This window comes from Canis lupus, chromosome 2 (assembly GCF_011100685.1).
Source record: "Canis lupus familiaris isolate Mischka breed German Shepherd chromosome 2, alternate assembly UU_Cfam_GSD_1.0, whole genome shotgun sequence".
In the NCBI taxonomy this organism is placed as follows: domain Eukaryota; kingdom Metazoa; phylum Chordata; class Mammalia; order Carnivora; family Canidae; genus Canis; species Canis lupus.
In genome coordinates, this window is record NC_049223.1 from 16,995,391 (window position 1) to 17,019,200 (window position 23,810).

Below are 23,810 nucleotides of genomic sequence, written 5' to 3' on the forward strand. Positions count from 1 at the left end.
AAAAAAAGACTGTATACAGAGGTATAAGAATGGAAATAGAGCAAAAAGCAATTGGATAAGGATAAAGAAAGAGAAACAGTGATATGATTGAGGTATGTGTAACAGCCCACCTAAGTAGGTTGCAGATGTGGTCATGTTTGTCCTTGGAACACAAAATAAATAGAGGTAAGATACAATGACGCTCTTGATACTCTTATGACATCTGCTTTAAATCCATCTCTGTACTAAGTAGTTCATATGTTTTTGAACTATATGGTTTTGCAGATGAGTTCATCTTTCAAAGGTTAGAAAAAACAACATGTGACACTACACTGAACTTAAGTGGGAGCAATGAATAATGACAAGCACTTTGGGAGGAAGTGACCATAGGCAGAGTTAGAAATAAAATACAATTTTAGAAAAAGGCTTCAGGAAATTCAGAGAGAAGGTAGAGCATGACAACAGAACCAAACACTCCTGAAATACAGTTCAAAAAAGGTTTTTCAGTACTAAAAATGAAATTCAGAGTTTATTCTCACAAATAATCCCAAAGGGAAAAAGTGGAAAAGGCATCTATAAGAAGATTTGACTGATTAGTGACCTGTCTTTGATAATGTCACACTTTAAAAGTTCATATGCAAAATTAAGGAGGAACACGGTGGCAGAAAAGAGGATCCCGATGCCTGAAAGTGGAAAATAAACTGAAGCTGACCAAAACAACAAAAAAGATTTACATATGCAAATGTCAATTACTCCTATATAATTATGATTACATTTATATAAATACATATATATTTTTATCTAAGCTCTCTAGAGCTAAGTTGACAGCTCCCTGTTTGAGGTAGAGGTAGGTTTTTCTTAAATCTCAGATTTGGAAGGTTCTCATTTCAGGACAATGCTAATTGCTAATTAGCCTCTCCCATATATTGAGGGAAATTTACCACTCCCCAGGAATTAATAGATTTTAATACCAGAAGGGATTTTGCCTATAGCAGAGGTCACAAAACCAATGCCTACTGACACCTGTAGGGTTGTATAGATGAGTGGAAAGCCCAAACATAAAGCAACAACAATTGTTGGAGTGTGGTGAACTCAAGAATGCATCCCCTATCAAAAGAAATTCAAATCAAAATTTAAAAATTAGGAGTGCCAGGGCACCGGGGTGGCTCAGTGGTTGAGCATCTGCCTTCAGCTCAGGTCATGATCCCAGGGTCCTGGGATTGAGTCTCACAGCAGGCTCTCTGTAGGGAGCCTGCTTCTCCCTCTGCCTGTATCTCTGCCTCTCTCTCTGTGTCTCTCATGAATAAATAAAATCTAGATAGATAGATAGATAGATAGATAGATAGATAGATAGATAGATAGATAGAAAGAAAGAAAGAAAGAAATAATTAGGGGCGCCTGGGTGGCTCAGTCGGTTAAGGGTCTGCCTTTGGCTCAAGTCATGATCTCAGGGTCCTGGGATAGAGCTCAGTGTCTGGCTGGCTCCCTACCCAGCCAGGAGTCTGCTTCTCCCTCTGCCCCTGCCCCTGCTCATCTTCCCTCTCTCGGGAGTCCGCTTAAGGACCTCTCTCCTCTCCCTTGCCCCCTCCCTGCTCGCTCACTCTCAACATAAAAGAAATAATATTTTAAAAAAGTTAATCAGATCTATGTCTGATTTTTGTGCTTTTACAACCGTTTATGGATTTTCTCCACCACTTCTTTCCTCTTTGGTTAGCAATAGTATCTTTACAAATCTATGCCCTTCTATTTCATGACCTCCTGCTCCCCTCTGGTATAAACATGTTAGAAATAAAAACAAAATAATGCTTTTTCTTGACCTTGTTATGTCTTGAACTACATCCAACAGATCTTCCAGAGTTCCTCTACGGAAAGTCGATACCATGCTAATGAGCACATGACCCAAGGGACACAGACACTGGCATCACATGAGAGGTCAAAATGCAGATTCCAGACCTGATGATTCCAGACCTGCATTGTTAACAATTGAGGTCTCGGGTGTGATTCCCTACAAGTTTGAAGAAACCTGGGTGCATACTGAAACGCTGCCGCTGTATACTTTACCTTAACCTTATAGGATTCAAGCCTCAAGTCATCACTATCAATTCTGAAAGTGAAGGACAATTAAAAAGTCATAAAGTTCTAACGGACTTTTTATCAGGATAAAGCTTCCTTGATCTCCACCTAACGGACCTGCTCACTCTTTTACTTCCAATTCTTGTTTTTTTTTGCACGAAATAATACTAACTTATATGATCCACAGACCACCATTTCTAGTCTGACATTGAGGTACACAGTATTTATTTAAGAAATGTTTCATTTATTTGACACCAGGAGAGCGTGCAACAAGCAGGCAGTAGCAAGCAGGACAAAGGGCGAGGCCGAAAAGGCAGGATCCCCAGCTCAGCACGGCTCAATCCCAGGTGACCCGGGGATTCTGGCCCCAAGGTAACAGCAGACTTCAATCCACTGAGCCACCCAGGCCACCCCTAACATACATACATTTATGTGACTAGGACATAGCCTCTGGCATAATAAGCTTTGGTCAATCCATAAGGTCTTCCCAACAGCGAGAAAAACTGCTAAGAGTGAAAATGTTGTTTCTATACTACTCTGACAATAGTTTGAGTACTGGAAGCTCACCTGATTATTCCCCCACATTTCAAATATTTGCCATCTTATTTTTTTAAAGATTTTATTGATGTATTCATGAGAGACACAGAGAGACACAAAGAGAGAGGAGAGAGACAGAGAGAGAAAGAGAGAGGCAGAGACACAGGCAGAGGGAGACACGAAGAAGAGGCTCCATGCAGGGAACCTGATGTGGACTTGATCCCCGTGGACTCCAGGATCATGCCAGGGGGATGAGGGCAGGCACCAACCAGCTATAACTACCCAGGGATACCCTGCTCTTCCTCCTAAAAAAGAATTCTGCATTTGCCACCTTTCACTATAAAGCATTGCACATATTTTCCTCCATTACTCCCGGTACTCTACAGTTCATTTCATCATATCCCTTTTACTTTGGCTTCGTTTCCAACTATTTCCAGCTGCCATTCCTTAGGTCTTGGAAACCTGGAAATGGAACCAGTAATTTAGCTCCTTTAGCCGTACTCTCAATTAATCTGCAGCTGGACACCTGATAAAATATAGAACTCCCGTTCTTCCGTTTCTCATCTTCTCCTGCTATAGCACGCTTAAATAGGTGACTTTCTTTGGAAATTAGGGATACGATGAGATTATGCCTGTTTTAAAAAGCCATCAACCATTCTGTCAAATGACTTTTATAAAATACAATCTTACAACTTCTTACTTGTTCACTGATATCTTGCACTGTTAGATCATGCAGCTCCAGGTAAACAATCAACAGCATTTCTTTTGGAAGGCACTTGAGAAATACTCTGTTAAAATTAACATAATCAATGAGTTGCATATAGAGATTTTCCAAAGCCTTTTCTCAAGAAAATATATCTAAATGCTCTACTTTAATCACAATCAGACATACAAATAATGAAAAGCCTGTATTGAATAACCAACACATTTGAAAAACTCATCTAGTGCTTCTCATTAAATTGTCGCACTTTTGCATCTCAATCATTTTGGCCATAACTCTACTGAACATGGAAAGGACCAGGAGTAATATATTTTGCACAGACAAGGAAGAGCTGACTTATAATGTACATTTCAACAAGAGGAAGATAACAAGACACCTAAAACTAGCTACTTTGTAGTTCCAACCAGGATTAAAAGGACAGTAATACTATGAAATCAAATCTTTAATAAGTTACATTTGCTATAATTAAACGTCACTAATGGCAGAGAAGTTTTTTAGACTTAAAATAAGATACTTGGCATGATAGAAACTTCGGGGGAAGGTATCATGTTGAGTATAAAAGAACACTGTGGTAGCTGCTGCTTCATTTAGATAACAAACGCTTGGAGGAAATTTCATTGGTAAAGGAAAAAATGGTTTGGAATGAAATGCCAAAGTAGGAGTAGGTTAGATAAAACGTTTCTGAAATTATGTTAAATTAAAGCAAAAAGATTTGAGAATAGGTATGACATGCTTCAAAAGTATGTAAGCTTTCAGAAGGGAGAATAAGAACATTCATTGAGGGGCAACCCTGCTGGGACCCCTCCCATCTCCTAAGAGCTTTCTCTGTTCTTTACTGATAAATCCCACCCCGGCTCCAGGTCATGGAGCCTGCTTTCCCTCTGCCTGTGTCTCTGCCTCCTTCTCTCTCTCTCCTCTCTCTCTCTCTTCTCTATCAAAGTAAATAAATAAATTAAAAAAAAACATAAAATAAAATCAAATGAAAATCATGAAAGAGAGAGGAGGGATCACCACCAACACCAAGGAATTAACAAACGATTTGTGTGAACACTTAGCTATGAGCAGCTTCCGCAATAAAATTAGGCAATCGAAGAAGAAAGGGGTGCATTCCGGAAAACCACAAACTACAAAACGCAAACAGGAAGACATAGAGAAAACCTGGAACCGGCCAATAACCCGGGACGAAAACATGAAGCAGTCATCAAAACCTACCAAGACACAAAAGTCCGGGGCCAGATGGCTTCCAGGGGAATGCTATCAAACGTTTTTTAAAGAACAAACCATACCTATTCCACTAAAGCTGTTATGAACGATAGAAAGGGATGGAGTACTTCCAAAGTCATTATATGAGGGCCAGCATACTTAATTGCAAAACCAGGACACAGACCCACCAAAAAGGAGAATTTATAGACCAATACCCTGATGAAACGGACACAAAAAAAAAAATTCTCAACAAGATACTAGCCAACAGGATCCGACAATACATTAAGAAGACTGATTTTCACCAGACCCAGTGGGATTTATCCCGGGAGGCAAGGCTTGCTTCAACACGTTGTTAAAGCAAATCAATGTGATTCCTAATCAGCAAGAGAAAGAACCAAGAAACCACATGATCCTCACCAATTAGATGCGAGAAAGCTTGAACAAAATACAACATCCATTCCTGATTCTTAAAAATCTTCGAGTGTAGGGATAGAGGGAACATTCCTCAGCATCTTTAAAAGCCATCACGAAAAAATATCGTTCTCAATGGGGAAACACTGGGACGGCGCTCCCTAGATCAGGAAAAGACAGGGATGGTCCACTCTCACCATTGCTATTGCAACATCAGTACCAGAAGTCTAGCCTCGGCAATCAGGCAACAAAAAGAAATAAAGACATCAAACTGGCAAAGAGGAAGTCAAACTTCCCTCTTTGCAGATGACATCATAATGCAGCTAGAAGAAAACCCAAGAGAATCCAACCCCAAGACTGCTAGAACTCACAGCATTTGGCGTGTGGAGGATACAAACTCAATGCCCAGAAAACAGTGGCATTCTATACACTAACAAATGAGACTGAAGAAAGAGAAATGAAGGAGTCATTGTCCAATTTACAATGCACCAAAAGCATAAGGGAACAAAGGAATTACATAACCCAAAGAGGTAAAGGGTTTCCCATCAAAAACTCCCGAACACTTTGAAGGAAATTGAGAAGACACAAGAGATGGAAAAATATACCATGCTCATGGATAGCATGAATGAATATTGGGAAAATGCAATGGTACCCAGGGCAATTTACACACCTAATGCAATCCCTATTAACAGACTATGGACTTTCTTCAGAAGTTGGAACAAATCATCGTGATCCTGGTGGAATCAGAAAAGACCCCAAATAGCTAGAGGAATATTAAAAAAGGAATAGAAAAAAAAAACCATAGGCCATTGCACCATAGGATCTGCTGTTTATTCCGAGATTTTACCCCCCCACAAGAGACAATGAAAGCAAGATCGGTGGATGATATACCACTGGAAATAAAACGTTTTAAAAATATGAGACCTTAAAATTTTAAAGAATATGTACAATGTTTTGAAAATATAAAAGAATATTTGCATGGGGGTGACATGCAAAGAAAATTCAGAGGATCAATCTCAGAAGCCCAACACCCAACTAGTAAGTTTATAAGAGAACAGAGAAGAAGGAATGATTAAAGATGTGATACCAAAAAAAGTATTCTTTTCTAGTTTTGAAGGACATTTTTGTCATCATTAATGAAAAAACAACACCAAAACCAGCCCAACCATATCATATTAAAAAATTACAGAACATCTGGAATACAAAGAGATCCTAAAGGCCGTGTTAGATGGGAAAAGTGCAAAACAGGCCACATAGGAAAAAAAATGCCTCTAAAAATTCTAAGTAAAATTCGTTTTTGAATATCATTATAGAAACAATAAACAGAGAGAAAAATAAAGATGTATTGTCATATGCTAACCCTCAAGTTTTTCCCTGTTATATGCCTCTTTACTCAGGAGCTTCCAACCAAAATGATGGGATTATACCAACAAAAGGGGAAAACTAAATGGGAAGGGAACTTCACATAATAAAGAACCATATATGAAAAGCTACAGCAAATATCAACATTCAGTGGAAAGACTGAAAGCTTTCCCCAATATCAGAACTACATATGGAGATATGTGTTACTGCTTCTATTCGTGCAAAACCTAAAAGGTCTAGCCAGTAGTAATAGACAAGAAAAAGAAATCTAAGCGGCACCAGGCAGGCTAGGAAAGCCTGCCTCTCCCTCTCCCTCTGCCTGCACGCCCCCTGCTTCTGCTCGCTCGTCTTTCTCTCTCTCTGTTAAATAAATAAAATCTTAAAAAAAGAAAAGAAAAGAAATTAAAAACACACAAATTGAAAAGAGTAAAACCCACCTTGCAGAGATGACATGATTCCCTTTATGTAGAAAGACCTAAAGATTTAAAAAAAAATGAGGTAATAATGAATTCAGTAAAGTTGCAGGAGTGATTTTGAATTTCACATTCAAAAGCCAGATCTGATTTCAACACTAAAAAAAAAAAAAACACATGTTCCATTTCTCCCATTAGCAGTGAACAATCAAAAAGGAAATTAAGGAAAACCATTCCATTCAATAGCATCCAAAAAGAATATAATGCTTAGAAATTTAAATTTAACCAATTGGAGGCAAAAGAAGACACTGAAACTATTAAAACACTGCTGATTTAAAAAAAGTTAATAGGAGGAAACAAAAACAAATGGAAAAGAAAGCACACCATGTTCATGGATTGGAAGAAAGAAAATAATATTGTTAAGACAACAATTGTTATACAAAGATCTATAAATTCACATTGTTAATCCCAAGCCAAAAAGCATAATGCTTGTTTTTGGTTGAAAAAAATGGTAAAACCAAACCTAAAAGTCAAGGGAACCTAAAATAGCTAAAGCATGTCTTTAAAAAACAAGAACAAAGTTTGAGGAGTCATATTCTCAATGTCAAAAACGACCACAAAGATAGGTAATCCAAACTAGTATGGAACTTGTATAAGGGCAGAACAAAAATAATAAAGGTCCATAAAAATAAAACCTCTAAATCTATGGCAAATTGATTTTCAAAAGGATACAAAGAACTTTCAATGGGGAAGGAAAGAAAAAACCCCCAAAAAATCCTCTTCAACAAATGGTGACCGAAAACGGAATCCACATGCAAAAAAGAAATAAATTGCACATACTTTACGTACACCTATACAAAAACTTAACTCAAGAATGAATCAAAGACTTACAGCGCTAACACCATGACAGTGATTAGATCGAAAACAGGAACAAATCTTCTTACCTGGATTTGGCAATGGTTTCGTATACCAAAAATATAGGCCAAGAGGAAAAAAATGTATTTGGGGACTTTATCAAAAATTAAAAATGTTGGGCATAAAGAACATTCAAGATGAGTGAAGACAACCCAAAGAATGGGTGAGAAAATATCTGCAAATATTCTATCTGATATAGGGATTAATAGTCAACCCAATATATAAAGGAATTTCTACAACTCAACAACAAAGACTACCCATTTTTAATGGGCAAAGGACTGAATAGACATTTTTAAAATAAATATCCAAATCCCAATTAATATGGAAATATGCTAAACATTTACTATTAGGGAAATGGCAATCCAAACTATATGGAATACAATACTTCATACTACTAGGATATCTATCATAAAAAAAACACACAATCACAGCAAAGACAGCAAATAACATATTGGTGGTAATTGGAGAAGATGGAAATCCTTCGACAGGAGCATAAAATGGTTCAATCTAGGTACAGTTGGTACTCCTCTAAAATTAAATCACAGAATTAGGCCATTATGGACACGAAATTCCAATCCTAGGGTAACCGCCAAAATTAAAACAGGGATCAGTTACTTGTAAGCCAATATTATCGCATTGTTCACCCCCATTAATCAAAAAGTGGAAACACCCAAGTGTCCAACCATAGAGTTACTGATAAACAAAAGGTGGTTATATACACGAATGGAATATTATCACCACAAAAAGGAATGAAGTTCCGAACACATGACTACAACATGGGAGGGACCCCTTGAACCCTATTATGCTAAAATTAAGAAGCCACGCACAAAGTACAAAATTTACGGGATTTCCACTTCTCTGAAATACTAGGAAAGGCAAATTTATATTTGATTAGAAATCGAGAGGAAACCAAAAAGTAGATAGAGGTGCCTAGGGAGCTGGGGAAGTAGGCATGAGGAGGTTATGCGTAATGGGAAGAGTTTAGTTTGAGATGTTGAAAAAGATTTGGACACGGAAATGGACAGTAGTTAATGGACTGCCATAATTAATGCCACTCAGAGTGATACACTACGAAGTAGTTAAAATGACAAAATTTTATGTTTTGTACAGGTTTATTTTATAACAACAAACAAAGGAAAAACTAGGTCCAGACAATAGGTGATCAAACACCAGGGGGAAAAAAAACTCACAGGATGATGGACAGGGAGACGTTCCGGACAAGAGCAGCGTAGAATAGTAAGAAAATAGAGTGACTATGGACCAGTGGCAGTTTGTGTCAGAAGGCAGAAGAGGAAAATAACAGATCTGAAAACTTGTATGATGAGGGATTTGTGGACATTGACATCATCGTGGAATCAAGCCTGGGGATTAAGTGTATCACTTTAGTATTTCTTGGCATATTGCTTCTTACCCACATCAGCTCATCAAGATTTAATAACGTATTAACTGATTCTTTGTCCACTCAAAAACTTTTCAAAAACCATGCAAGACAAGAGGAAGAGTACAGTTCTTATGCATATTGCAGTTGACACACTATGAGACAATCCAACTAGTAGTTAATCATGGGATGCCAGAAAAGATTTAAAAATAATCAAAACATCTAGGGCTTCATAACTAGGGATGAATGCTTTGTTCTGAGCATATAAATTCAAAAAGGAAAAGATGGAAAAGTGATTTTTAGAAGCAATCTGAACATATTACACCTATTACCTAAAGAGGTTCAGAAACTTCCTTGAAGTACTCCACTTATAATATTTCTTACGTAATTATTGTTGATAAAACTCTCTCTAAAAATTATAAAACAGGGTCCAAAATAGAATTATTCTCACAGAAGGTAACAGGTGTCAAGTAACACTATGCTATGATATTTCAAGATTTGTAAACTTACCTGTTTAGACAATATTTTCTAAAATTTTGCCGATTTTTCTATTAAAAAATGTGGCAAGTATTTATACATTCACTTTTCCTCTCATAATTAATTTCCCCCTCATCTTCGTTTGCCATTTGGAAGAAAAAGTTGGTGTCTGCAAATTATTAATGTAGTTTTAGCATTTGAACCTGATCAATACATCACAACCCAAGGCCAAAATTGTTTTCTCTCTCAGGATCCATGTGGCAGTTTTTTATACATCAAAAATATGGGCCGAATTCTTCTCTTAAAGTTATCCATTTGTCCGCCATCCACTCATCCACAATACATCATCATCCATTATGCTTTTACTGAGACCTCCTATATGATGTAGGGCATTTTGCTAGTTAGCAATAGAATGGAGAGCTCTTCCAGCTGCACCACTCCTCAAGACCAAAAAAAAAACAAAACATCACACACACAAAAAAACCATTATGACTTCAAGAGAAATCTGATGTGAAGTCATAAAAGGTCCCAAAGATTAGAATGCCACATTAGAAAAGCGTGTTTCCATTTGTCACACTCTGTTCTCTGTTCGGGTGTAAAGAGGTTGCCTATGGGACAAATTTTCTAGAGTTACAACCCCATGTAAGCACTATTGACACTCCAACCTTTGTCTCCAAACCCTCTTTATTTTTGTCTCTTCCTTTCCTCACCTATATAATAGAAAAGATTTGGCTCTCCTTAACCAAATGTATAGCTTCAAAACCATAAGGTGCTTTTTATAATACGTAACCAACACACTACACAAACATCATATACAACCTATAACTCAGGCGCTTGCCATGCATTTTGTCGTAATTATGAATCATGTTCCTTATCTTCATTCTTGGAAATTGAGAGGAACACTAGATATTTCCATATCAATAATGGTATATGAGATAGTAGCTCTTGATAGAAAACAATAGTGTTCTTGCCCCACTCTAGAGGTCAAGTCTTTATTTTCTGATATGGAAATTCACTTTCTTAGAGTATCAAAACAAACCAAAGGGCTAAGTCATATTTGTCATCTACCCCCTCTGTGTCAGATTATAATCGAGAAGATAATGCTGAGAAGAAAGGCACCATAAGGCAAGTCAGATGAGATGCTTGCTGGTCATCAAGAAAGTGGCACTGACATTTTTGATGAAGCCATCCAAACAAATGGTAGCAATTCTCCCACAGTCCCCGGTGATGAGGAACCCCATAAGGATTTAGGTTCCCCTGCAGATAGTGCACTGTGAGGCCCCACATTTACATTGAAGACACCAAGGCAGGGTTGCCAAGGGAAAGCTGACCACTAGTAAGTTAGTGAACAGGTATGAGACAAAAAATAAAAGGGTTCATGTGGAAGATTAGAAGGCCACCACCTGCTTAGTGCTCAGGGGTGGGAATCTGGAATGCTGTGTTTCTCCCTGTCAGCTTCAGTCAGCTTCAGTTAGCAGCAAGTAAAAGGAAAGACTGTTAAAAGCTGGAGGAAGGAGACAAGGGACTGCTCCCACCCTCCTGGTACCTGTCCCAGCAGTGAACCCTGGGCAGTGGCAGCTGTTCCAGTACAACAGTGGTTCCAGTTCCAGGGTTTTAGTCCCTATGTGCCCAGAACCTGGCTAATTACAAACTCCTTAGAATCCCATTAAAACCCAACCAGGTCTCCCTCGTCAAGGTATAGGGTCTCAGCGCTGCTGGTTCTGCAAAGATCCTCTCCTCTGTAGCTCCTTGATGTCGGTAAAAGCTACTGGGAGTGTAATACCTAGGCAAAGAATTGCTTTCCGGCGCTCCCTTCAAGGGTGCCAGTTCATGAGACCCCTGTGCCCCGCATTAGCTGGAGCGACCATTCCGCAGAGATATCGGATCCCAGCTCTGTGGAGTCCCCCTCTGAACTCCCAAGGACCATACCACTGTAAGCAGGGTCCCTCCTCAGAGGGTCCTAAATCCCAGCTCTGCAAGGACATCTTCTGAGGACCATAAGGAACCAAGCCACAGCATGGTGGTGTCCTCCCCAGACAACTGGTCACAGCTTCTTGTGGGTGCTTCCTCCAAGTCCCACATTTTAATTCCTTCCCTTTGTCTTCTCAACGCTTAGGGCAAAATGCTATGAGTTTACGCTCTGGTTACCTCAGCCGCCTCTTATTTGCCCGACTACGTGCTATAATTATTAATTAATTATTCATATCAATCAGTGAAACTGATCGTTACAGAGGTTTCATTTTATAAAAGTGGAGGGGGATTCCTTTGACGGTCATTTCTTAGATAGACTGGATTTAATGACCTGCCAATGGGGACACACGAGGCTCATTCTGAAATGGTTTTGGTTTGCTCAGCAAACCAGAGCAAAGGGATCTTGCTTTCACCCAACAGAACAGAATCGCATTTTTATGTGGCCATCCAGCATTTCAGTCTGGGACAGCCTGCATTTACAGAGATGGAGCAAGCACCAATAGTCAACATGGTTCTTAAAAAATTACTACGCCATTTAAAAATACTCCTTCTTACTACAATGTAACACACAGCGTTTCAACACATTGGGGTTTTATCAGCACGTAAAACAAATGTCTCATAAATTTGTCTCCAAGGTTGTGGGGCTACAAATCCATTTGAAAAATTCATACTCTGAAACAAATTATTGATCAATTAAAAGAGCTCTGAAAAATAAAATATGATCTTAAAAAGAAATATAATATGATACAGTTTTTTTCAACTATCAATCTAATGTAGCTATTGAGCATTTGCGAATAATAATTATTACGATAACACAAAGCAAATCTGAGAATAATAGAAACCGTGAAGTATAGTCAATAGATTCCAAGACAGTTGTTCTCATTTTCCTGAGAAATGTTTCAGCAGTCTATATCGTGCTCTTAAACAGTTGTTGGGTTTAAAACAGATTGTCGGAAATGAATGATAAAGAAATGCATTTTAAACACTCAAAAGAGAATCTCCAGAAAAACAGATGAAATATTACCCATTTTAGCAAGGGGGCGGGGGCGGGCTGGGTGGGAGGAGGGAATTCACTTTTATAATTAAAAATGTATGTCAAAAATACAACATACAAAAATGTTGCAGTTTTAGCGGTGTCTATAGCCTTTACAACATGTCAAGAATCAAGAAACCAGTGATTGATTCATATGTAAGCAACATTAAATAAACTGTTTAAAAATTCATTTTCATTTTAGTGGTAATAGCATAATATTAGAAAAAAACTACAAAATGAACAAGTTTTAAAACCTTACAAGGTTCTACATGATATTGCATTACTATTTAACCATCTAGTTAAGGCTGAGGACTGAGTGAAAATAAACAAGGTCACGTCTGTCCTCAGAATCAGGTGAGGAAAACCCATAGAAAGTCTAGCAAGGGATCCCTGGGTGGCACAGCGGTTTGGCGCCTGCCTTTGGCACAGGGAGCAGATCCTGGAGACCACGGGGATCGAATCCCACGTCGGGCTCCCGGTGCATGGAGGCCGCTTATCCCTCTGCCGTTTGTCCTCTGCCTCTCTCTCTATCTCTCTGTGACTATCCTAAATAAATAACACTATAAAATATGTTAAAAAAAAAAAGAGCAAGAAAGAAAGCTCGAGCAAAGCTAACAGTAAATCTTTACATTTAGAATTAGAATATCCATTGCAATAACCTTAAAAATACTGTTAAATCAATAACAACTCCTATAATTTGTGTATGTTTAAAAAATTGAAAGCATTTTTTAATCTAACTGTTAGAGGTTTCTTTTTTCTAAAAGACCACAATGAAATACGTTTTGAGAATCTGATTCAGTAGGTGCAGACCAGTTGGCTTAAGCAGCATGCCAACCTTCCTCTTTATATCACTCTCAGGATCTTCATCTTTGGTACTTTTATCAAGAATATTTACTGTGGATGTGTCTTGTCTTTCACGTGTTAGAATTCCCCAAACCCAGGATTTTGTTCAGGATCTCTGTTAGCTGATCAAACAAGTAAAAAATAAACAATGATTCTCTTGTCTTCTGTTGTAAGAAAATAATGACTACAAAGTCCTCTGAAGCCCACCCAAAGTGCTTCCTCATTAAGCTTGCTATCATGGACCCAAATTTGAATTATCTCAACTTCTCAGATCTACTGGCATTTATGGAACGTTGTGTACTCCTTGAGATTCTCTACCTTGTACTGCCAGTATCAGCTCTCTATATCAGATCTTTAAATAAAGGACAAAGAAAACAAGACATTCTTTTTTTTTTCTTTTGTTTAATTTAATGACGGTAGGGCGCTTGTCCACATGGTCTTCATATTCGTGTATCCAGAATTGATTGAAGATAGAGAAATACTGGGTCTCCTAGAAGAATCATCACAGAACTGGTGTGTGTACGTGTGTGTGTGTGTATTGTATGTAACCATGAGGCTTAGTGTTCAACAAATGCTTTCTTTCCAAAACAGCATGGTTTTCCAGGTCTAAAGATCTACCACCGTCTTTTCACCTGTTCAAAGTGCTATATTTTCTTTCCTTTTTTTTAAATGTTTTTAAATTTATTTATGATAGGCACACAGTGGATGATGAAAGAGAGAGAGAGAGAGATGAGAGAGGCAGAGAAAGACACAGGCAGAGGGAAGAAGCAGATCCATGCACCGGGAGCCCGACGGGGATTCGATCCTGTGTCCCAGGATCGCCGCCTGGGCCCAAAGCAGGTGCCAAACCGCTGCGCCACCCAGGGAGTCCCTCAAAAATGTTATATTTTCTTTTTTTAAGAAATATTCTTTTTTTAAGATTTATTTTTAGTTATTTATTTAATTAATTTATTGATTATGTATTTATGATAGGACACACAGTGAGAGAGGAGAGAGGCAGAAGAGACATAGCAGAGGGAGAAAGAAGCAGGCTACACGCACCGGGAGCCCGACGTGGGATTCGATCCCGGGTCTCCAGGTCGCGCCCGGGCAAAAGGCGGCCTGCTTAAAACCGTTGCGCCACCCAGGGATCCCAATGATTATATTTTCAATGCCTTTTTATGTTCAAGTTGGAAAAAACAAATTGGCCAGTACTCACAAACAACCAAAGTTTACAGTGAAAAAAACTACAATACTAATTCATGATCAAGGACCTGCCAAGGGTGAAAGTAGATCTAGAGATGGTTAAAACTCTGGAGATGGTTAAAAAGAATTTGGTGAAAGCCAAAGAACCATGTAGTGCAGTGAGGAAGAAGAGGGCAACAGCCTATTTGGAAAGGAGGAATTTAAATTAAGATGTGAAATATATATGTATTTGAACAAGGAGGCCCATTGACTAGTTCAGCAAGCCCACCTGATTGAATGAGAGAAGCACAGTGATGGCATTATTAACTCTGCCGGGGAGAAGATGGACTCTGGCCCCAGGAAAAGCAGAAAAGGCTTAGGGGATTTCTTAGAAAAAAACACAAAGGGGAGGGGGAGGGGAAAAGGATCTAGGGAATCATCTACTTTTGAGCATCTCAAATCATCCTTTACAGCAGTCATCTAATTAATGGACTCATGGAAAAAGGTATTATATGAATTCTGGGGAAAGAACAAACCTGCCCCCCAAATTGCCCTGGCACCATGGAATCTGGACCCAAAACTAAGGGTTGTACCTAGAGCTCTTACAGAAAGGCACAAAAATGCAGCAAACAAAACAAAGGGGGAATACACATTTAGCCAAAAAAACACTAGATATATGCAGCACAGTCTATGTATTAAGGTCATGCATCTAAGTTGAAAATAATGCTATTACAAACCTCTTGAATTCAACTTATCATAAAGATTTCATTCCTCATCAGCAGGGTAGCTAGGGTCTAGGATAGATAGATAGCCTAATAATGAAGAGTAGAAGAGATAAGAAAAGGCTGCTGTCCTAAGGTTCACATCTTTGTTTAAAAAAATATTTTTTATTTATGTACTCATTCATTTAGAGTCATAGGGAGAGAGAGAGGCGGACACAGGCAGAGGAGAGGGCAGAAGGAGGCTGCAGGGCAAGGAGCCCGATGTGGACTTCTGATCCCGGGTCTCCAAGATCACACCCTGGGCGAAGGCAGACGCTTAAACCGTGAGACACCCAGACATCTCATAAGATTTACATCCTAAAGATATTTTTTTAAAGGTCATTTCACCACGTCATAGAGTAGACACAGCAAAGAATGATTCGAGGCAAGACCAGGACACCTCATGCTTGAGTCCTTCTTAGCAATGATTCCAAACAGGCAAACATGTATATGACACCATTATGTACTGTTAGGGTATTTCTACTCATAAGAAAAATTCAGAAAGGAAAAAAATGGCTCCAGGGAAATTGGCACATTCTTTTACGCATGTTAGATGCTTAGACCAATAATGAAAATCTACCTCCTTAATGGAAAAAAAAAAAAAAAAGAGGAAAACGTTCCCATTGCGTGAATGTAAACCTCCACAAAGCTAGCAACTACAAGGAAACATTACTGAAGACCAATGGAAAGTGAAGTGAGATACTATGGGCTCTCTTTGCTGCATACCATTTAGAGGAAACCGAGAGCATCCGTCACAGCAGGCCTGAGGGTAGAGGGTGGAGTTTGGTGCAGGCCCACTAATCTTCTTCTATCCTGTGTAGACCTTAGAGGATACAGGCCTCTGGCTGTCCAGAAGTGAGGAGAGCCTCTCGTTAAAACCAACATGCTAAAATTAGAATTAGTAGAAGCTTCTAGTGACGTAAAGTATTAGGCCTTTCAGTTTAAAGTAGCAGAAACTGATTATGAGCATGACTTCAGCCAAGAAAAATGAATGACATTTTTACAAGTCGAACATAGGACTTTTCCTTGTAGGTCACGGAACTTTTTTACAAGAGGACTGCAACTCCCCTTCCCCCATGATTATGTTTCTAAAAGTCAAGTAGAGACTGGAGCATAAATCATCACCTTGATAACAAGCCTTTGTGCTCCTTCAGCTTTCTGTCTTTGAGCAATAAGCAGCAAAACGTGACAGCTGCCCCAAGCTCTGATCTTAATGGATGGCACAGGAGAAGAAACAGCAAAGGTGCCCATCCTTATACAACTTCTTCTGACTTGATGTTGTTTCACTAGGAAATAAAAATAGATAAATAAAAAATAAAATCTTAAGGTTACCTGGATGCTAGTGAAGTTAAACATAAGACATTTTGCAAATCATCCCTCTGGCTCATTATAAAACAACCAAAAATATAAGTAATTTTGTTAAAAGAGCTCATGTCTTTTCCTCATTTGGTCCACACTCAGATCCTAAGTCCAGGCTTATTAGCAACCATAGTTAGCACATGTATACCCAGGAAGAACATTTTACGCCAGTCTTGAAACTTACGATGAAACTCAATCACAGTTTTTGGTTTTGTTTTCTAACAATTGTGTTGGACAACTTTAAAAAAACACTGGTTCTACAGGACCATTCATGTTTTGGGGGGATTGTCTAAAGTATTTTATTTAAAGTTTTACACCACAGAATTAGGGTTAGAAATCTTCTTGGGCTACTCTGTGTTTAGGAACAAAAAGCTATAAAAACAGAGAAGAGAGAGAGGAGACAAACTAGGTTCCCTATGTGGATGTTGTCCCACTCCAAAACCCCCTAATTTGGTTACTCCCCCTTTAGCATACATAAGCCCGAGTTTTTTCTAAAGCGGCCACTTTTCTGATAGAAAAGTTCTTGGGTCTCTAGATTGTCTTTCTGCCCATTTTAATATGTTTTGGTAGGTCAGCATTTAAGAAATAGTAAGATGGTTTTACGGCAGTGATATTTCTATAGATTCTACCACGTACAACATTAACTAAGCTTACCTAGGTTTTTATTAAGCTAGATATGGATATCCCTGGAAACCTGCTCTCCCTCTTAAGACCTGAGATCTAACATATGTGAAATTGAAGGCAGATAAAACAGTGTGGTGTATTGCCAGCATCAGGACAAAGTAAACCTGACAGACTAAGATTCAGATGTACTACCAGCACGCATTTCACTAGAAAAGGAAGAAAGATAGAGTCATGGAGCGGACTAGTGGCTTGACCACGGATGTCCAATTCCTAACACCCGAGGCCCACAAAGCCTTATTTACATGGCAAAAAGAGAGACCAGCAGAGATAAGTTAAGGATCTTGAGCTGAGATGAGGGGAAAAGACTATTCTGAAATGTGCAGGAGGGTTCAAGTCAGAGAAAGCCAACGTGACACTGGAAAACAGTGTTCAGAGTAAACACAGAGCCAGATAGAAGCTATATGGATGTTAGGTGGCCTCCAGGAGGAAGTGGAGAAAGACAGGAATGGATCTTCTTCAGCCCCCAGAAGGAACACAGCCATGCCAACGCCTTGATTTAACCCTACACACTTATTTTAGTCTTTTCACCTCCATGGAACCCTAAGGAAATGAAATCTGCATTATTTTAAGTCCCTAAGTATGTTGAAAATGTGTTACAGCAGCAATAGGAGGATAAGAAAGGTAGACTTTTACCAGGCTTCCCACTGTTCTTCCAGCAGTCAGTAAACTTCATAGTAAACTCACTAGGAAGAACTACATAGTAAGGTACACAGAATGGTATTCAATAAATAGAAGAGGAAAAGGAAGAAAGAACATGAAGATTCAGGGCTGACCAGTGATGTGTGTTGTATACAAAATGTGTGTTTTCTCTAAAAGTAAAGCTTTTGGAATAATGTCTTTCAGGTGTGAGATTTCTTAAAGGTCGGTGCAGGTTGGTCCATTGCTAAGGGATGATGACACGACTAAAGTTATAAGCTGACTGAAGGGCCAACCAATATCAAGCCCCACTGAACTTGAGAAGGTGAAATCCTGGTAAGATATGGTGATTGAACCGCTAAAACGGGCACAGGGAAACATATTTCATTGTCCCACCAGTGAAAGGCCTGTAAACTTCAGCAAAAGCAAAGCAGTTGAGGAATAAATGACCGCTCCAGGGAGGATGTGGAGGAAGAGCAGGTTTTGGTTCTGGGGCCCCAGTCCCGGGTGTTTGCAGTTTATTAATACTGGAAGAAGAGAAAAGGAGATTTTTTGGAAAGAAAACAATACTATTTATGCCAATATGGTGAGGTCAAGAAGAAATGTGCCTGCAAATGAAACACTGACCTATCAAAAGACTTCAAACTGAATTGTGAGAGGGCAGCTGAAAAGAGACTATAGCTTCATGCTATAAGGTGAGAGAGCAGAAACAAGTCACTTTGGTTCATCCCCAGGGCTAAGTTTAGTGTCCAGAACATAGTAATACTCAAACTAAATGAGCCTAAAAAAAACAAGAGATATTCAAAGCTACAGTTGCAAAAACGATTAGTTAATTCTACAGGAACAAAAAACAAAGAGCTCAAGTAACAACGGTTATGGCCATCGATTTTAATAGCATAATTTGGACATTCACCAAAATATGGGGCCACCCATGTGGCTCTGTTGGTTTAATGTCTGACTCTTGGTTTTCTGATCAGGTCGTGATTCTCAGTAGGTCATGAGATCAAGCCCTGGTTGAGCTCCACGTCAGTGAGGGGTTTGATGGTCCCTCTTCCCCTTTGGTCCACCCACCCATCTGGCTTTGCTCTCTCTCTCTCTCGCTCATCTCTCTCAAATAAATACAAGGTATTTTAGAAAAGTTTTACCCAAACACATAATAATTATACTCATTAAACACAATACACTTTTAAGATCAGAGATCATTGAACCCCCCCGCATCCTTAATGACATTGATAAGAGAACTAGACAAGAAGGTAAAAGGATCAAACAATGCCCATTACCAAGAGGTTTGGGAAGTCAACAATCAAAAAGATTTGCATGTAGGATTTAGAAAAGAAAAACAGAAAAAACTAGGAATCAGAAAGGTCATGAATTGCGCCGAGGGCGCGTGGGCAGGAAAGGGGGAAGAGGGTCTACTGCTCGGGGGCTCACACTCCTCATCTACCTACAGCACTCTACCAGGATGAGCGAATTTGTCCAAATCCGACATATCATTGAGACAGCAGAGGACATTAGAAGCTAAAAAATATCACCAGTATTAAAGGCGGAATGAGTCAAATCGTACTTTTACCCAAAAAGAAAGAATGATTAATAACAGGTTGTCACTATAACTTGATCTGTTCTGAACACTTATGCCAGTTCTTTATATTTCCTGAGCTTACATTCTCCTGCGTCACAACAGCAACTGAGCTCTGTTACCACCACCATTATGGTGTTATTAATAATTGAATGGCGTCGTCATTTGTCCGTAGCTACAGTGCGATTGGGTTTCATTCTGGAGTGTTTTAGAAAGATTATTATCTCATTCCCTCCTCTTGATAAGCGAACAAAAAGCAATTGAAAACATGGATAATACAAGGAAGACCTATGATTTCCATTATTGTAATGAAAGATGGAGGTATTTTCCCCAAAACAACCCCCTGAAAATGGAAATGACGAATGACCAAGTGTTATTATAGAATGAAGGGTTGACATTGGAGGAAATGATTCTAAAAGAAAAGAGTAAGTCATCCTAACATGTGGGACTAGTGACCATGCCTATTCTACTCAACAATGATCTCACAAAAGAAGATGGGGACGGACATTAAACCTTTTTTCAGTGCATGATGAAGCAGATCAGTTTCAAGGTCAGATGTCTGTTAGCCTAAAAATGTTTTAATTTCTAAGATTGTAAATATCAACAGATATAACCCACTTAAGCAGACGTTCTTTGGAATGCTCAATAATTTTTAAATAGTAAAAAGGACCCTAGGCCGAAAGGGTTCAGAATTACTTTTTTAAAAGATTGTGTCTACCAAATATTAAGATACAACTAATTCCGTCCCACATTTCTAATAATCAAAGTCACCACACACACACACACACAATCAGAACAAGTGTTTGGCTTAAAATGATCAATATAACAACACAAAGATGAAATGAAGTTTTAACTTCATTTAACACAACTGACATGTTAGCAAGTGAAGCTTTACTCTGGGTAAAAGTCAGAATTCAAATAAGTATGGTGAACACCAGAAAAATCTTAGAGTCTAATAATTAACTTCTGGGAACCCCTTAGAAGTAAAGGAATTCCAAACCAGGGACATTAGGATTTCAAAACTTAAAAGTAGAAACTGAACTAAAGCTTACATTTTTAAAATCTCTTTTTCTTATGCTTGTAAATATCTTTTGTTCAAACGTGGATATCAGCAATGACATCTACCTTATTTATGTCACATCCTTCGATTAAATTTGTCTCACATACACACACACACACACACACACACACACACACAAAGAAGAATTTGGTATAAGAAGACGATGGGCATTTCAACAGTTTAGTGCACATCTTTCCACAGGTATATTTGTACTGTAAAATTTACCTGATCTGGGTGTTTGTTTATCACTCGTTGCGACTGCTTCATTAGGAACAGAATCTTTCACTTTAGTGGTAGACTGGATGGGTATTGAAACAATATGATTAAAACAATGTGCATTTCATACAATCTGTAGTTAAAAATTCAAAATAAAAATACAAAAGCTTTACCTCCCAGTGAAGAAGATCTTTTCCAGGAGAATCTAAAACACAAAAGGGACATGTAGTTAATTATACGTAAATATGAAAGCCAACTATACATTCATGCAGTTAGGATTAAGCTGAATCCTCATGCTTGGCTTTGAAAGTGATTACATTAGGCTTTGGTCTTGATTCTAGAGACAGGAAGGTGGATTAAGACAGCAACAAGACAGAAATAGGAACCCATTATAAATACTATAAAAAATAGAAATATATGTTCAACATAACATGCAGTTAGGATTCCAAAAGTAAGATGATGTTTCAAATGAAATAACTAAAACAGAAATCACTAAATGTTGCACATATACCAACGTGAACATGCTGATTGATGGGGGAGAAAAGCAATCTTTAATCAGAGGAACAAATGAGGACTCTGAGAGGATAAACGTGAAAGCTGAAGGCAACAGCACATCCTGATTGCAGTACAGCAGAATCATCGATACCATTCTACTACAAGTATTTGCCATGTTCTTCAATTTGTCCCGTAATTTAGGCAGTACGCAGTTATGATGAATGCATAATTTATTGAATGCGTAATTTATTTGTCACCAAAAACAGTGTTATGAATTGATCAGCCTGGATATACTTGTAGGATAATAGTCAATAAAAGTATTCGTTTTTGTCTATACCCATGTGGGCCACTGGTATGCCTACATTTCTTGTATCCTCTAGTTTAGCCATGTTAACATTTCTTGACCCATGCACGCAAGAAGGTATATAAAACACATCTAAGAAATAATGTATAATAAGCTTTCAATATGGAACCATGACTACCAAACTGAAAAAAAAATCAATTTAATTGCCACCGAATTTTTAGATACTAAAAATCTTTTGTATTTCAAAATCAGTGTCATATTATTGATAGTAACAATTTTAGCATTTAAGGAATGGACCCTATGATTTCTTTATTTTCCAAAATTAGTTTGATTTGGTAGACTATGTCAGTCTTGAAAAGGTTTCTTTGAAACAGCTATCATCCCCCAAAATGAGCTATCTGAAAAAAAGAACACCCATGCTTCCATATTCAAATTAGTCTCATTTGAATAATGAATATCGAAGCAACATATATCTTTGAGGTCCAATAGATTTGAGGAAGATGAATGGTGGCTATGTTTTATCCCAAGTCTAGCACTCCATTTGCTCTCAGTATTCTTTGTGGAGCAGCTGTGATCTAATCTGTTTCAGTAGAAATAAACTCAAGGTATCTAAAAAGTGAGTTCTCGGGCAGCCCCGGTGGACCAAGGGTTGGTGCCACCATCGGCCCAGGGTGTGATGCTGGAGACCCAGGATCCGGCCCCACGTTGGGATCCCTGTATGGAGGCTTCTCCCTCTGCCTGTGTCTCTGCCTCTCTCTATGTCTGTCATAAAAAAAAGTGAATTCTCTAGAATTTCCTCACCAACTCCAAAATTTCCTAGCTAAGACTTCTTTCATTTTTCCCTCTTTCCCTTCACTATCCCCTGTCTTCAAAAGTAATTTCTGGGGGCACCTGGGTGGCCCAGTCAGTTGTGAGTCTAGCTCTTGATTTCAGCTCAGGTTATGATCTCAGTGTCCTGGGATTAAGTCCCATGGTGGGCTCCTCACTCAGCAGGGAGTCTGCTTAAGGACTCTCTCTCCCTCTCCCTTTGCCCCCTCCCTGCTCGCTCACTCTCTAACATAAATAAATAAATCTTTTTAAAAAGTAATTCATGATCTATGGTCTTGATTTTTTTTTGCTTTTACAACCGTTTTATGGATTTTCTCCACCACTTCTTTCCTCTTTGTTTAGCAATAGTATCTTACATCTATGCCTTCTATTTCTGTATCTCCTGCTCCCCTCTGGTTATAAACATGTTCAGAAATAAAAACAAAATAATGCTTTTTCTTGACCTTGTTATGTCTTGAACTACTATCCAACAGCTCTTCCAGATTTCTCTACAGGAAAGTCTATACCCATGCTACTGAGCACATGACCCAAGGACCACAGACACTGGCATCACCTGAGAGGTCAAAATGCAGATTCCAGACCTGATGTTCCAGACCTTGCATTTTTAACAAGGTCTCGGGTGATTCCCTACAATTTGAGAAATCCTGGGTCATACTGAACGCTGCCGCTGTATTACTTTACCTTAACCTTCTAGGATCAAGCCTCAAGTTCATCACTATCAATTCTGAAAGTGAAGACGTATTAAAAGTCATAAATGTTCTAACGGACTTTTTATCAGGGCTAAAGCTTCCTTGATCTCCACCTAATTGACCCTGCTCTCTTTTTCCTTCCAATTCTTTTTTTTTTTTGCACGAAATAATACTAACTTATGAAGTACCACCATTTTATATGACATTGAGGTACACATTTATTTATTTAAAAGATGTTTTCATTTATTTGACACAGAGAGAGCGTGCACAAGCAGGCAGAGCAGCAGACAAAGGGAGAGGGAAAAGCAGGCTCCCAGCTCAGCACGGCTCCATCCCAGGTCCCGGGGATCATGGCCCAAGGCAAAAGCAGACCTTCAATTCACTGAGCCACCCAGGCACCCCTAACATACATACATTTATAGCTGACTAGGACATAGCTCTGCATAATCAGCTGGTCAATCCATAATGTCTTCCCAACAGCGAGAAAAACTGTTAAGAGTGGGAAAATTTTGGTATACTACTCTGACAAGTTTTGGTACTGGAAGCTCACCTGATATCCCCACATTTCAAATAATTTGCTCCTCCTTATTTTTTTAAAGATTTTATTTATTTATTCATGAGAGACACAGAGAGACACACAGAGAGAGAGAGAGACAGAGAGAGACAGAGAGAGGCAGAGACACAGGCAGAGGGAGAAGCAGGCTCCATGCAGGGAACCTGAT

The 23,810-nt window shown here is 38.8% G+C and overlaps 1 protein-coding gene across 11 annotated transcripts in view; it reads right to left on the minus strand.

The window, feature by feature from the left end:
- LOC119869194 (coiled-coil domain-containing protein 144B-like) overlaps positions 1-23,810 on the minus strand; it is a 155,104-nt gene that overhangs the window by 79,697 nt on the left and 51,597 nt on the right. For all 11 annotated transcript variants that reach the window (XM_038529935.1, XM_038529933.1, XM_038529934.1 and 8 more), the window contains 2 exons: positions 20,946-20,977; positions 20,782-20,854 (listed from right to left, as the gene is read on the minus strand). In XM_038529935.1, the coding sequence (XP_038385863.1) occupies positions 20,782-20,854; positions 20,946-20,977 (105 nt within the window). The remainder of the gene's footprint in view (positions 1-20,781; positions 20,855-20,945; positions 20,978-23,810) is intronic.